The sequence below is a fragment of the Bidens hawaiensis genome, unplaced genomic scaffold (genome assembly GCF_021521415.1).
Source record: "Bidens hawaiensis isolate Kalapana, Puna unplaced genomic scaffold, B.hawaiensis_p1.1 tig00032132_1, whole genome shotgun sequence".
Lineage (NCBI taxonomy): Eukaryota > Viridiplantae > Streptophyta > Magnoliopsida > Asterales > Asteraceae > Bidens > Bidens hawaiensis.
This window is the reverse complement of record NW_027495460.1, coordinates 16,290-31,948: the sequence shown is the minus strand read 5'-3', so window position 1 is coordinate 31,948 and position 15,659 is coordinate 16,290. Positions and strand designations below refer to the sequence as shown.

Genomic DNA, 15,659 nt, shown 5'->3' with positions numbered 1-15,659 from the left:
TTTGATCCGTCCATAGGACCTACAATAATATATGAATCACCAATCCATAAAATAAATTTACTTACTTGACTAACACAAGTTAATCATAAAATCTTCTAGCCCTTAATCCAATTCCACTAACAATTATGCAAGTATGGGTGTGTGATACCTGAGAGAAAAACAAAAAGAGAGTATGTGTGCGCGCGCATATGAGGGTCGGCCAAGGGAAGAGAAAAAGAAATAATTTCCCACTCAAAAGTCTTTCCACTTACACGTTCATAAATCCCTCGTAGTGTCAATGCTCCCATTAGTCTTTAGCTTTATAAGTAACCAAAAATATACTTAGGATAACCTTTATATTAATAAAAGATGCTACATATACATATTTTTCTAATATACTTTCTCTAGGCATAACATAACATAAGTTTATTATACACATAACATGTAGCATATGTAATAAGTAACAAGTAATACTTTTATAGCATGTAACATGTATAACAAAGTTCATAATTACATCTTGCACTTATATAATTTAATGTGTTTCACTGAAACAAAAAGAGAGTTTGTGATTTATTAACTTTTTTTTAATCACCAACGTACGTGAACAGACTCATGTGTGTATGCTCACGTGGCAAGTGGCATGCATGTTCTTTTTCTTATAGAGTTAACAAAGATAACATAGTTTAGCTAACGGAGTTAACTTAAAAGTGTCGGTTGACATATATTGATTAAGGTGACCTGACCTAGAATTGTCAGTCGCACAAAACCCTAGAATGTTCTGAGCGTTGATTGTAATATATAATGTTCTATTAGTGGAAATATTTTGAGGGAATCTTGTTATTATGTTCATTAATTACTTTCCTAAATTAGATCTAAACCTATTTTGTGGATTCCGCACGCTTACAAGCTAGACCTGTTACCGATGAGGATAGTACTTGTCGTGAGAGATAGAATAAGGCACCTAAGTAGATATGTTACCAATTTAGGGTACTTTTCTTTGAATTCCGTTCAAGTAAAGATGGAAAGGTACAGCAGGGATATGAATAAGCATCTTTGATTAATTGGATAGGATTTCTACCCGCACGACTTCGGCTGAAAATATATCCAGATTATTTCGGTTTTGTGTCAAAATTGTTTGGATGTTCCGGAAATTACACCTGATCATTTACTCATTAAATGTGCAGTAGCAGATACTGTTTGGAAACACATCTCTATACTGTTATGCCTTCTCGGTCAACGACTTCATGTAATGTTACGAGTTTGTGAATATTAGCAAGAGTCAACAAAACTTGTTCCAAAACCATCTTTTGCATCACGAGTTGGAGCATTTCGGAGGTTTGAAACGACAATCTTTTTAGCCAACTTAACATACCCGCAAACAAAAGTGGTCAGGAAGTTATCTCTCTTTAAGTTTTGTTTTGTTTTTCCTTTTTTTTTCACAAGAAGATCAAAATGAGCAACGGTGTAAATTTGATATTACTTTGTAATCTTTTTATGCGTTGGGAGTCGGTTTGGCTAGTTTTCCCTTGATCTAATAAAATTCGCCACTCAATTAAAAAAAACCCAACATGCATATGTACGTGTTCTATCAAAATGATTACAGATTAAAGGAATGTTGTGAAATCTAGCGTGATTTACCCAAAATGATTACGTGTTTACAAAAGAAACATATTAGGACAAACAAATACAAATAGATTTATGATAAAGTAGATGAACATGGGAAGAAAAAAATATAACAAAGGTTTTAACCGTAAAGGATGTGTTTGGGCTTAAAGAGATATCTAGATCCAATTGTCGAAAAATAAACATCCTTTACGAGACGGAATTGTAGTCGTAAGAATACAATGACTGGTAGGACGGCCAAACCAGTGATAGTGATTGGCACCCACTCAACCTTTTTATTGTAAAGTACAAAGAAACTCGCACTAAATGCGACCATCATGGCTACAATAGAGAGGAAGAGCGTTAAAATACCAAACATTAGTTTATAGGGTAAAGAAGTCAAGAAATCATCTTCGGCATAACGTGATGTGAGGATAGACAAGAATATGAGGACCGAGGTTGATGAGGATATCAAAGAAAGCGCGTCTGCGATCACGAAAATAATGAGGGATGGTTCTTTACGGAAGAAAGGAATGCCGGTGTCCTGGTCGTATCCACCCGGAAGTGTAAAAGCGGCCGCAAATACGATGGTGGCTATGAGGGTTGCCGCCACCATACACTGAGATGCTGTATTTTTCATCCATTCCTCCCCTTTGGTTACCAAGTCTGCGTGCTTTCTGGTGAACAACTCTTTTGGTGTTTCACCAGCTTTATTCTTCCTTTCTCTATATTGAGGTGGGATCATCTTCTCTACCTCCTGCAACATATATCAGGTAATTAACTATTCAAAACAATTCCCTAGCTCCATATGTAAAAATTGTTTAGGCAGGAACGGTTAACATGTCACATCAAGTTAATTAGCCTAAAAATATGAATTAGTAAACTAAAGTCTAAATAAGATGATTTAGAAGCTCATATATGCGTATTTTTTGTATGCTTGTGCCAACATCAGTATGAATATAGAAAGACGATGTGTAAGCTAGAAAAGAAAGATGTACCTTGTACCATAATAACTCTCGTTGCATTTGTAAGACAACTCCAGACACTTCTTTAAACCGAGTTTGCTTACCACTCTTTGAAACCATATGCAACATGTTGTTACCACTTTTGTCACTGATGGTATTAATCAAGTCTTTCATCGCACCAATCTCATATAACAAATTATAGATCTTTGCATGACGACGTTTGATGGCTAAGTGAAATATAGTTTTCCCTTTGTCATCTATTTTCCATATCGTATCAGGATATAAGCGAATGATCTCCGTTATAAAAAGTGTGTTGCCCATTTTAGCAGCAACAAAAAGTACTCGGGAAGGGTAGGTATCTATTGTATTAATTCTGGCCTGCACTTGATTTTCCTTCTCAATCTCACTCTTAGCACTAGCACTGTCCATTTTTTCCCAGATTTTTTTTAAGTATGGCAGAGCTTCACATTCTTTTTCTTTATTTTCCTTATTAATTTTAACAAGCTTCCCTCGGAGTATGTCATCAACATCATCTTTGGGCAGTTTTGCCATTTTTCTCCAAATTATTTTTAATAATTGCAGGGCTTCAGTTTCTTTTTCTTTATTTTCCTTCACCCGAAACACTACAAAAACTAGAAAAAGAAGCTCTAGTCATCCAGACATAACCTAACTACTTTCTTCTGATTCTTAATTAATTTGTGTGTAAACTAGATTATTGTGATAACATATAGTTTAGGTAAACTATTTAACATTTCAATCATTTAAAAAGGTAATTAACTACAAATCACAAGCATATATTTATACAAAATAATTGAGTGTTTATGTGTCGAAAGTATTAAAGCAAAGAAAAGACAGTAAGGAGCACAACTTACAATACTTGACGACTCTGAGGACAACATTTGGTTTTTCTCCTTCAAATGCCTTAGTCTTTCCAGCCAAAGAAAACAGAATATCCCAAACTAGCCCCCTCTTATCTAGTAGTTTGGGGATATCATTGACAATTTTTATAGCAACATCTACAAAAGAGTTGGTTTAATTTAGGTTGATGCATAAATTAAATGGACTAGAAAAAAATGCTAGCTAGGGAACATGGTTAGTACCAAAGATCTCAGATTCCACACATTTTTGAAGGGCCCAACCCCGGTTATTATCATTCCAAAAATCGCTTGCCATTTTGTTGGATATACCATACAGATGCCTCACCATCTCAGGATGCGCAAACAAAGCTGCAATATAGAGCGGCATCAAAGTTTTTTTATTCGGGATGTCAATCAAACCCGGATTCTTTTTCAGCATTATCTTTGCTATTTCTATGTTGCCAGCTTGAGCTGCTGAATTGAGGGCAGTATCGCCCGTTTTATTTTGTAACTCCAGATCATCTTTTCCCATAAAATCTACTAGATTTTTCACAAATTCTTTCACAGCCTTGGTGCTTACTGCTGACGCTGCAATGTGAAGAAGTGTTTCATGGTTTTCGGTGATTGCAAAACGTACCAGATCATTCTGTATATCGAGTTTGGCTTTAGCAGCCTTCCAATCTCCTTTGAGAGCAGCTTCATAAAGAGGAATACCATCATTGATGTATTTTTCTCTACTATTTCCTTCAATATTAAGTACAATTTAAATTCAGTGCCATTTCAAAGTTTCTTCTGATAATTAGTATAACATCCTGTTAGAGAAATTACCTTTCAGTAGTAGATCCAAACGAGGGTGTTTCGGATCTGGTTGTGCAGCTGGCAGATTCGCTGGTGGAGGAATGGAAATAGAATGGTTCTCCGGAATGGTTGGAACTGCTGGACCAGAGCTTGTACTTGGTTGGCTCATCTGGAATACAATCACAAGAACATCCAATTTGAAAATACCTTGTGATTTTCAGAATTAACTTTTAACCCTGAAGATCCATGAAATGAATTTATAGACGTGAATGAAGTCAACGTCCATAAAAAAGTATTTTTTTAAATAATCAGACGACAGGCAGGCCATTATTGCCAAAAGGGACCCCATCAACACAAATTGAAATAAACAAAAGTTACATGACAATACTTCAAATATATAAAAGCTGAAAGATTAAAACAAACTACTAATGATTTATAAATATGTAAGATGGCCAGTACAAATTTAATTGTTATAGTGTACAATTAATTTCCAACATACTATGTTGGATTAATTTCTATTTCGGGTCACAAGTCAGTGAACCGGGCCTAAGAGGTTTTCATAAGTCAGTTAAAGTTTAAGGGGTATTATAAAACATTCCATATGCTTGGTAGCCAAGTTCACCTTGGTGGCCAAGTTGAGTGGTGACCACATACTATGCTTGGTGACCAAGTTGGGTTACTAGTATAAATAGATGTTCAAAGATAGTGTTAGATACAACAACACAACAATCACCACCATCACTACCAAAGATATTGTAATCAGTTTTTTGAGTTATATTTTCTGGTTATAATATAAATCGGTTATTTCTAAGTTGTGCGTTAATTATCGTTTATCATTCTTGAATTGGTATCAGAGCCCGGCTCAAGAACGCGATAATTAACGGCCAACAAAGGTGTCTCGATCGAACAAGTTGGTTTGATTTCCTGAAGAAGTTGTTGTCGTGGTTGATCGAACAAGTTGGTTTGATCTCCCAAAGAAGTTGTTGTCATTGTCGACCGCATAGTTCGTTCAGTTGTTACTTTATTCAAACAAGTTGGGTTTGAGTAGCCATGGGTGACACGACTCCACCGCCTCCGCCAAAGGGGAAAGAGAACGGGCCGTCTTCGGTTCATTGTCCAATGTTAACTGCAATGAACTATACCGTGTGGGCTATGAGGATGAAAGTAGTCCTAAGAGTTCACAAAGTTTGGGACACCATCAACTCGGGTGTCCCCGATGAAGACAAAAATGACATGGCTATGGCCTTGTTATTTCAATCCATACCCGAAACCTTGATAATGCAAATTGGAGATCAAGAAACTGTTAAAGCCATGTGGGACTCGATTAAAACCCGACACTTAGGTGCTGAACGGGTTAGAGAAGCACGTCTCCAAACCTTGTCAGTGGAATTTGACAATATAAAGATGAACGAGTCAAATTCCATAGATAACTTTGCGGGCAAGTTATCGAGCATTGCCTCGAAATCCGCATCTCTCGGTGAAGTTATAGATGAAGCAAGGTTGGTAAAGAAGTTTCTCAAAAGTCTCCCAAGATCGAAGTATAATCAGATGGTTGATTCGCTTCAGCAAGTGTTGGATCTCAATAAAACGGGATTTGAAGATGTTGTAGGCCGACTCCGAGCCTATGAGGAGCGAATCCGAGAAGAAAAACTTCAAGGGGGTGACCAAGGTAAACTTTTATTCGGTAAATATGATTCATCAAGTCATAGAAGTTTTGAATCTAATGGGGGACGAGGACGAGGAGGTCGAGGTCGTGTTCGAGGCCGTTTCAATGGCCAATACCGAACCCCTAGTACCAAACAAGGGTCATCAAGTCGGGGAAAAACAAGGGTGAAGAAAGATCGGTCAAAGATTTTATGTTACCGATGTGACCAGTTTGGTCACTTTGCATCCGGTTGCCCGGACCGAGTTCAAAAGGGTCAATAAGCAAACAAAACCGAAGCCCGTGAAAATTTTGATGATGCAGCGTATATGCATCAAGTTGTGTTCTAAAATGAACAAAACCTAATACCAAAGAAATACGAGACCGAGCGAGTCGAAGATGATGTATGGTATTTGGATAATGGGGCAAGTAATCATATGACGGGAAACCGGTCATATTTTTTAGAGTTAAACGAGAACATAACCGGGAGGGTTAAGTTCGGAGATGGGTCATTTGTTCAAATCAAGGGAAAAGGCTCAATTCTTTTCCAAGGAAAATCGGGTGACCAAGACTTTCTAACCGAGATTTATTATATTCCGGAGTTAAAAAATAATATAATAAGTATCGGTCAAGCAACGGAGTCCGGATGTGACATTTGGATGAAACACGATCTTCTGACCATGTACGATGAGAACGGGAGGTTACTCATGAAGGTCAAGAGATCCGAAAACCGACTCTTCAAAATACGAATGAAAATTGGAGCTCCTGTGTGTTTGCAATCAAAGATTGAAGATGATGCATGGCGTTGGCACACAAGACTTGGGCACATCAATTTCGAGTTAATGAAATCGATGGCTAAGAAGGATCTTGTACGAGGTTTACCACATGTTGAACACGGAAATCAGTTGTGTGAATCGTGTTTGGTGGGTAAACAAACGAGGTGTTCGTTTCCTGCTACATCCTCGTTTTGAGCATCCCAACCTTTGGAGTTAGTTCATGGTGACTTGTGCGGTCCAATAACCCCATCCACTATCTCGGGTAATAGGTATGTCTTTGTTATTATAGACGATTACTCACGATATATGTGGACGTTTTTATTGAAAGAAAAAGGTGAAGCGTTTAAAATTTTTAAGAGGTTTAAAGCCCTAATCAAGACAGAGGCGGGTTTACCAATAAAAACTCTTCGAACCGACAGGGGAGGAGTATAACAACTCGGGTTTTCCAACTATAATATAATATCCAATATCCGACCCATCATAGTTATCGGGTACTTTTAATCAACGAAACTTCACATTTATCGAATTAATTGATGTGGTATAAAATATACATATTATTATACAAATATTTCCTACATTTTAAGTACTTTTGAGTCGGGTTTTATTGAATGTTATTGTTAACTGGTTCGTATCTGAATTTTAAGAATTTCATGAGATAGCGGGCTTAAACGATGTATTAAACTAAGCTTGAGACAACATAGTAAACCGGTTCAACAATTAACGCCATTAGTTGGTTCATTTTATTTACTCTTGTCTACATACTAACTAATTCATTAATATTATTATATAATATAAGTGAAATTTCTTTTACGTTGGATTTAAAGAAATTGAATCAAAGGTATTTCTTAATTAATGGAAGTCAACCAAGTTTATTTATGTGCATAACTTCAGTCATTTCAATTTTAAAGTAAACTAATGTCTCATTGGTGGTATAATGGCAGTAAACATATAAAAGTTATATGGGCTGTTAAAGATTGAGAGCTAGGGAATTGTAATAGGCCGGTGGAATAAAAGTTTGTAGCCCACATGAACCAAGTATGTTAACCGACTATCATTGGAATATATAAAAAAGCCCCTAAAGGAACAAGGATCGGAGGTTGAGAATAGAGATTGTGGGGACAGCAGTTGCATACGAGAGACAAAAGAGAGAATTTTTCGAAGGTCTGCTACTGCAAAGGAGGTATTTTTGTTGGTAGAGAAATCAACCACCTTTGGGAAAGTGACGCAAGAAAGCACAAGTGAGACTGCCATTATTCTTGAAGTGATATATTGATTACTTGGTTTGGTCTTCATCTTTATTTTAATTTTAATTCATGAATATTGTGAACAAGAGTTTTGCTACAAGAATTTATTTGTTTTTGTTTCTTATTATGAGTAGCTAAATATCTAAACTACCTAGGTTGAGATGATTATTGACATTGTTTAGCGGTTTATTTGGTTTTAACGAGTTATACGACGTATTATTATTGAAAGCTTTATATAATGTAATCTTTGATGTGTTAAATATTGTCTTTATATAATTATTGCTTATTGATTCCGCGTACTACTTTGATTGATTGATTGTGTGTCGTTCGGTTAGGGTTCTACGTTTAGGTCTTAGACTTGGTGTTTTTGATCTGTTTGTGGTTAGCGCGACTATAAGAATCTTGAGTGCAATTAATTATTAAAATTCAATAGTTTCACCTTCTTTGCGACCGAGAGGTTATAGGGAGTCGGTTTGTCTCGCTTCTTTATTCGGTTAGGTTAGAATTGCGCGAGAGCGAGTTTGGGCTTATCCGGTTTAGTTTTGCGTGCAAATATGTGTCTTAGATTAATTTAAATATTGTTACCCCTTTATCCTTTTATTGCTAGTACCAATTTTAAGCGGGTTTTGTGTCGTTGAGTCCGAGAGGAGATGCGTCATTTGGGTACCTTAATAATCTTTTTCCCGGTGCATTTATTCAATCTTCTTAGATTTGTGAGGGTTAGTTGGTGAGACCGAGAGGTGATATAGCGAACGTTAATGAGCTTTAGTTGATTATTTTAAGATCCCGGTGTCGTGTGATTAGTTAATTCCGTTAGCCGTTGAATTGTCAATATGATTCTTGCCTAGGTAGTCGTTTCTCCATATTTGTTAAAACCTTGTTAAGTTTTGTTAAGTTTTCTCGTTTGTCTCGTTAAGTTAATTTAAGTTAGTTACAAATTAATAAAAATAAAAAAATAAAATATAATAAAATCAATCAAATATTTTAAGGTAGGACTTGAAGTAGGGTTTATAATCTGAGCCTTTCTCACGTGTCTTCGAGTTCGATATCCGGACTTTCCTTTTCTTTGCTATACGCGACCGGTGCACTTGCCGTTTGTGTGAACTAGGATAGATTGTTTGGTTTTTAAAGCTTAGTTGCGATTCGTGATTATTATATATATTTTCGCACACCATTAATAATATTTCATTATTTATTGTTTACTATAGTTATTTGTTATATATAAATAACTTTCATTTATATACAATTTACACCATACAATATATTTTAACCCCCTTATTGTTTCCACCACCATACTACAAGGACTAAACTGCAAACCATGTTAAATATATTCACCCAACCCTTTAACTCATCAGTCAAACCCGTATCCATGATCCAACATCAAACCCGAAACTCGTTTTGATTAACTTGGCCCTTAATTCTCGTGTTTAACTTGGAATTGATTTAGGGGTTTTAATATAGACGGCCTACCGACACAAATAATTTGGAAACAAAGACCAAAGTGATACGAATTTTGTAATAGATTAAACCGTCTATGATATAATCATCAATATACAAAATCAACTGGTAATATTACAATTAAACTCTGCCGCACCCTCTTCTCCACCTCGCGACCAATAACCCTAAGGTTAATTACGTTATAACAGCCCGTCGACGTCAGTTCGTGTACGTGTTCAGGCCGACGATGTGGGTTCGTCGTTCTCCATCTAATCGCCTTTTTATCCGGTAATTAATCTATGTTCTAAGATCGTTTTTAAGCACTGATCATTAACCCTAAACTTAATTGCTCGCATATAACATGGATTAATCGATTTTGAATGCTAGGGTTCTTATATTGATTTGGGGTTAAACGTTGTCCTTATATATATATTTTCGTTTGCGTCTGGTTAACAACAAACGCACCATCTCAGCTGGTGGTTGTGGGTGAGGGTTGTGCACGTGAACCGGCCATCTGCCCAGGTTCGAGTCCAGGCAGAGGCGGTTTTTATTTTGGGTTTCTTTTTCTTTTACTTTTTATTGTTTATAGGATTAAATAATTAATTGTAATTAATATTAATTATTAAATAAATATTAGTTTTTCTAAACCGACATCTTGGAGTTTGTGTTTCTTTTCAAAACTCGTAAAAGCTTTCGTTTACATATACATATACGCTTATATATATATATATATATGGAGGTATTATAAATATATTTTAATAATAATAAATCATCGTTATTCTATTAAAACCATGTCACTATTTTTGGAGTTTCATTGTCGTTGAACATCTTTATAATTTTACTTATATTAAAATCATATATATTTATTCTTTAAAAATGGTAACAATTGTATTTTAAACGTATTAATTATATTTATAACAAATTGGATTTTCGTTAAATAGTCAAAGATGTTTACTGTATGATAAATATGTATATTTTAACGTTTATCTTAAATTATTTAATATATTACGAGTTATATTTATATAAGTACTCGTCTATAATTGCATTACATTTAATCAAATATGGTTTAAATAATCATATAATTATTTCAACTCATTTTTTTATTCATTTAAACTAATCAATAATCATTTAATCATAACATAACTCAAATCATCGAAATCTTAACTTATTAAACCATGCTAAATCATTTATAATTAATTTATATTATCCTATCTATCTAGGAAATCCTTGTCGGTGTATCCCGAAGGGTTCATCATTCTCACATCATCATTTTTATTTTGTTCATTCGATTAGGTGAGTAATCACTCCCCTAATTTACTTGTTTTCAAATGTTTTGGGGACACTTGCGTACCATTTATCAAATTATTTATCTTATTATTTCTCAAACACAAACTGTGATCTTTGTGTTGTGTATCAATTGAATGACTGTTTGTTACTTGCTATTTGCTTACTTGCTTACTTGAATCGCATTCGGAGATGTCCAACATAATCTCATCATAGTATGATCATACGATCGTCGTAGTGTCCGGAGCCCGATCGCATTGGCAATGGTTTCACCGACACTCATTACTTGCTTAACACTTTCATTGTTTATACTCACAGATAACAGTTTTGCTTATTTTTACTCTATTATTTATATCATTATATATGATCATTTTGTTCGTGTCAAAACTGGTGAATCTACTCAATCAACATGTGTTGTTGACAAATATATATATTTTGTACGCATTTGCAGGTTATAGATTGGATTGCTTATCAATATGAAGCTCACGTAGAGATGACCTTAGGATGTTAAACATAAACAAGAATAGTTGGTTTTTTATTGTAATTTTCTCTATTTTTGTTGTACTTAAATGTTCGTTGACATCTAATAAATTAATTAGATATTGTCGCTTTACAATTGCATGATAATACCTTGTGAGCTGTGGCAATCAGCTCATGCCCCGAAATTTCCGCCGTAGGTTGGGGTGTGACAAGGAGAATTCACTTCACGTGACTTCAATCGGTTCTGCGATGAAAGTGGAATTATTCGGCATTTAACCGCCCCGTACACGCCACAACAAAATGACGTGGTAGAAAGGAGAAACCGGACTTTAATGGGGATGGTGCGGAGTATTCTAAAGGCGATGCATGTACCTAATTATATGTGGGTAGAAGCGGTCCGACATTCAACCTTTTTAATCAATCAGGTCCCAACCCGGGCCTTGGTTGATCAAACTCCATATGAACGGTTCAAGAAAAAGAAACCGATTATTGAACACGTTCGGGTATTTGGGTGCATGGCGTATGCTAAAGTTGATAGTGTACATCTAAAGAAACTTGATGATAGGTCAAGACAACTCGTTTATCTCGAGTCAGAGACGGGTTCAAAAGCATACCGTCTCTTCGATTCGAACACCCGGAAAATTGTTGTTAGTCGAGACGTTGTGTTTGACGAAAACAAAGGGTGGAATTGGGTAAAGAAAGTCGAGAAGAATGACTACGAGCCGAGTATGTTTTCTATCGTTTGGAGGGGGGTCCGGTTGACAATGGAACTGGTCAAATCGAACCCACTATTGAAGAAACGTCTATAAGCAACCCGGGTAGCCCAAGCTCTGAACCTACATCACTGGTTCAACCCGAGTCCAACGACTCAACCGAACCAAGTCATATCGGGCCTAATTCCTCAACCCGCTCTCAAGTTCAGTCGACGAGTAATGGGTCACAGGTCAATTCAGGTGAAAATGAGGCCCAAACGGGTCTAAGACGTTCAACCCGAGTCTTGGTTTTACCAAGAAGATTACAAGAATATTATGTGTTACATATTGACTCTGACTATGAGCAATTGCTTCTCACAGCAAGTGGTGAACCGAGTAGCTATTTTGAGGCTAAGTCGAACCAAGAATGGGTTCGTGATATGAATACCGAGATCGATTCGATAAACAAGAATGAAACATGGAAGTTAGTCAAACTTCCAAAGGGTGCAAAATGTATCGGGTTGAAGTGGGTGTTCAAATCAAACGAAATGCGTATGAAACGATAAACAAGTACAAAGCTCGGTTGGTTGCAAAAGGTTACGTGCAACAACCCGAGATTGACTTTGATGATGTTTTCGCTCCGGTAGCCCGAATCGAGACTGTTCGGCTACTAATCGCATTGGCTGCATCAAACAGGTGGGAAATCCACCATCTTGATGTAAAAACGGCTTTTCTACATGGTGAATTGAAAGAAGTTGTGTTCGTTTCACAACCCGAAGGATACGAGAAAAAAGACGGGGAGGCAAAAGTTAACAAGTTGTCAAATGCCTTGTACGGATTAAGGTACAAGCTCGAGTATAATATTTGATTTCAAAAAGGGTATGGAGACCAAGTTTGGGATGTCGGATCTTGGGAAGTTAACCTACTATCTCGGAATCGAAGTATTCCAACGAGAGGATGGGATAGTAATTACACAAGAAGGACGCCAAAAGAATTCTGAAGGATACAGGTATGCAAAACTGTAATCCGTCTCAAGTCCCGATGGATCATGGTGTGAAATACTCAAAATCCGATAATGAAGTCGAACTTGATGCAACCGAGCATCGAAAGGTAGTGGGTTGCTTACGGTATTTATTACACACTCATCCGGATATGGCGTACTCTGTGGGTATTGTTAGTCGATATATGCAAAGCCCACGAGAATCTCATGGTATAGCAATACGACACCTATTGAGATATTTGAAGAAAACGACGAGTTACGGGACCAAGTACGGGAAGAATGGGTCCAAACGACTTGTAGGTTATAGTGATAGTAGTCACAACATAGATGAGGATGATGGTAGAAGTACCCACGGGGCACGTGTTTTATTACGGGCAATCTCCAATTACATGGTGCTCACAAAAGCAAGCGACAGTTGCACTCTCATCGTGTGAAGCCGAGTACATGGCGGCTTCAGCAGCCGCATGTCAAGCTGTATAGCTTAGAGAGTTGTTGAGCGAGTTGACTGGAGAAGCGTTGCAGAAAGTTGTGTTGAAAGTTGATAACACGTCCGCAATAGCCCTTGTGAAAAATCCAGTTTTTCACAACCGAACAAAGCATATAAAGTCTCGCTTTCATTTTATTCGAGATTGCTACAATGATGGCGAGGTCGATGTTGAGCACATTAGCGGGAAAGAGCAACGGGTTGATATCCTCACTAAAGCACTCGCAAGAATCAAGTTCACGGAGATGCGCGAGTTACTTGGAGTTGAAGACCTGTCTAATCCGAATCAGAAATTAGGGGGGGGGGGGGGAGGGGTGAATGTTGGATTAATTTCTATTCCGGGTCACAAGTCGGTGAACCGGGCCTAAGAGGTTTTAACAAGTCGGTTAAAGTCTAAGGGGTATTATGAAACATTCCATATGCTTGGTGGCCAAGTTCACCTTGTTAGCCAAGTTGACCTTGTTGCCCAAGTTCACCTTGGTGACCAAGTTGAATGGTGACCACATATTATGCTTGTTGACCAAGTTAGGTTACTGGTATAATAGATGTACAAAGTTAGTGTTAGATACAACAACACAACAATCATCACCATCACTATCAAAGATATTGTAATCAGTTTTTTGAGTTATATTTTCTGGTTATAATATAAGTCGGTTATTTCTAAGTTGTGCGTTAATTATCGTTAATCATTCTTGATACTATGATTATAAGATTAATATTATTATTACAACACAGACTAAGTATTGTAATTTTTTTTTACTTTGATTTATAACTTTTTAACTTTACAATAGTTTAAAGTAAATTAAAAGTTAAAGAGAATAACAACTGATGTACAGTAGTTTTGACAGATCTTCAATCGCGAGTTTGTGTTGACTATAATTGTCACACTAAATCGAGCAACATGAAACTTAGAAACCGAAAATGCAAACATAGTATGTTTAAGAAGTAACAATCCTTGAAGGGCACTGACATGAATGATTGATCACTTATGCGGAGGAGAAAATACAGTCTCACACGGTGCTTATCATAGCTCTGCAAATTCTTGAATTTATAGCTCTCTCGAGTTAACTTAACTCTTTATTAAGATATTCATAGAAAAATCAATGCGATTTATCGTCTTAATTACGTCAAGAGAAACACTGCCGAATAATAACCAAGTTTCAAGATGTTAGTATGAGGTAATGAAATGAACGAGTGAATGGAATGGACAAAGGAATGGAATGAACAAAGGAATGAAATGAATCATTACTATTCCATTGTCTTGTTTGGTTACCACATAGGAATGAAATGAATCATCACTTTATTAATTTTTTTTAATTAAATAGTATACTATTCAATCATAATATTTTTTATCAATTAATAAAATGGTTATAAGATAATGCGATATAGTAATAAAAGTATAATAACAATTATAATTTAATAAAATTTATACTATAATAAAATAATAATGATGCTGATAAATAGCAATAATAATAGTAGGAGTAATAATAATAACAAAAATAATAATTATTTTTATTATTAATTATTATTATTATCATTATTATTATTATTATTATTGATCATTTTTCATTTCATTCCTAGAAGGAACGAAAGAAAAACCACATTTTACCAAGAAATGAAAAATATTATATATGGAAGGGTTTGCATTCATTAGGAATGATTCATTCCATTAATGAATGGTAACCAAACATGTTTTCTTTCATTCCTTTGGAATGAGTCATTTCATTCCACATCTCATTACTTCATACCAAACACTACCTAAGTCACTCATAATTTGTTTTGTCTAAATTAGGTCACTCAAATTTTAGTTTGTCTCGATTAGGTCACTTCACTTTCAATTTATGTTCTAAAACGAGAGAGACAGCTACTATATTACCGCAAGTGATATAAAAAATGTTGGTTTAATAACGTTTTAGTTATTTTTAACATCAAATATGAAGGTAAAAAAGATAGTATTAGAGTATTTATAAAAAGTCGAGTGGTCTAATTGAACTGAAATTGAAAGTTGAATGACCTAATTAAGACAAAACTGAAAGTTGATTAATCTAATTGAGACAAAATAAAATACAAATGACTTAATTGAAACAAACTTGAAACTTGGTTAGTACTATTATACATAGTTGTCCCGTCAAGGTCAAAGTGTATACGTTTGATAAGGTTACTAAACCCTTTTTGATGCAACACTTCCACCCATGATAAATCTCACCAAATATGGATGAAAATATTAAACAAATTGAAGAAATTCCATATACTTCGGGAATTAGATCTTTCATATATTTCATGTCATGCACTCGCAACTTATCTTATGCTTTAAACATGACTAGACCAATCTTGCGAATCCATTTACCATATGAGACATGTCCAAGTTTCATTGGCTTTCCTATACTTTTTTCTTGAACCGCAAAGGTCTCGGCACCTG

General features: G+C 35.7%; 2 protein-coding genes across 2 annotated transcripts; one reads left to right on the top strand and one right to left on the bottom strand.

Moving 5' to 3' along the window:
* Window positions 1-676: 676 nt before the first annotated feature.
* On the bottom strand, window positions 677-4,605 carry LOC143583118 (uncharacterized). The gene is made up of 5 exons (XM_077065515.1): window positions 4,232-4,605; window positions 3,647-4,147; window positions 3,419-3,562; window positions 2,580-3,178; window positions 677-2,338 (listed from the first exon to the last, which is right to left on the bottom strand). The coding sequence occupies exons 1-5, from the start codon at window positions 4,368-4,370 to the stop codon at window positions 1,724-1,726; spliced, it is 1,998 nt and encodes a 665-aa protein (XP_076921630.1). The 5' UTR covers window positions 4,371-4,605; the 3' UTR covers window positions 677-1,723.
* A 646-nt stretch (window positions 4,606-5,251) lies between these two features.
* Window positions 5,252-6,814, top strand: LOC143583119 (uncharacterized). Its single transcript, XM_077065516.1, has 2 exons — window positions 5,252-5,870; window positions 6,309-6,814. Exons 1-2 carry the CDS (start codon window positions 5,252-5,254, stop codon window positions 6,812-6,814), a joined length of 1,125 nt encoding a protein of 374 aa, XP_076921631.1.
* Window positions 6,815-15,659: the final 8,845 nt, after the last annotated feature.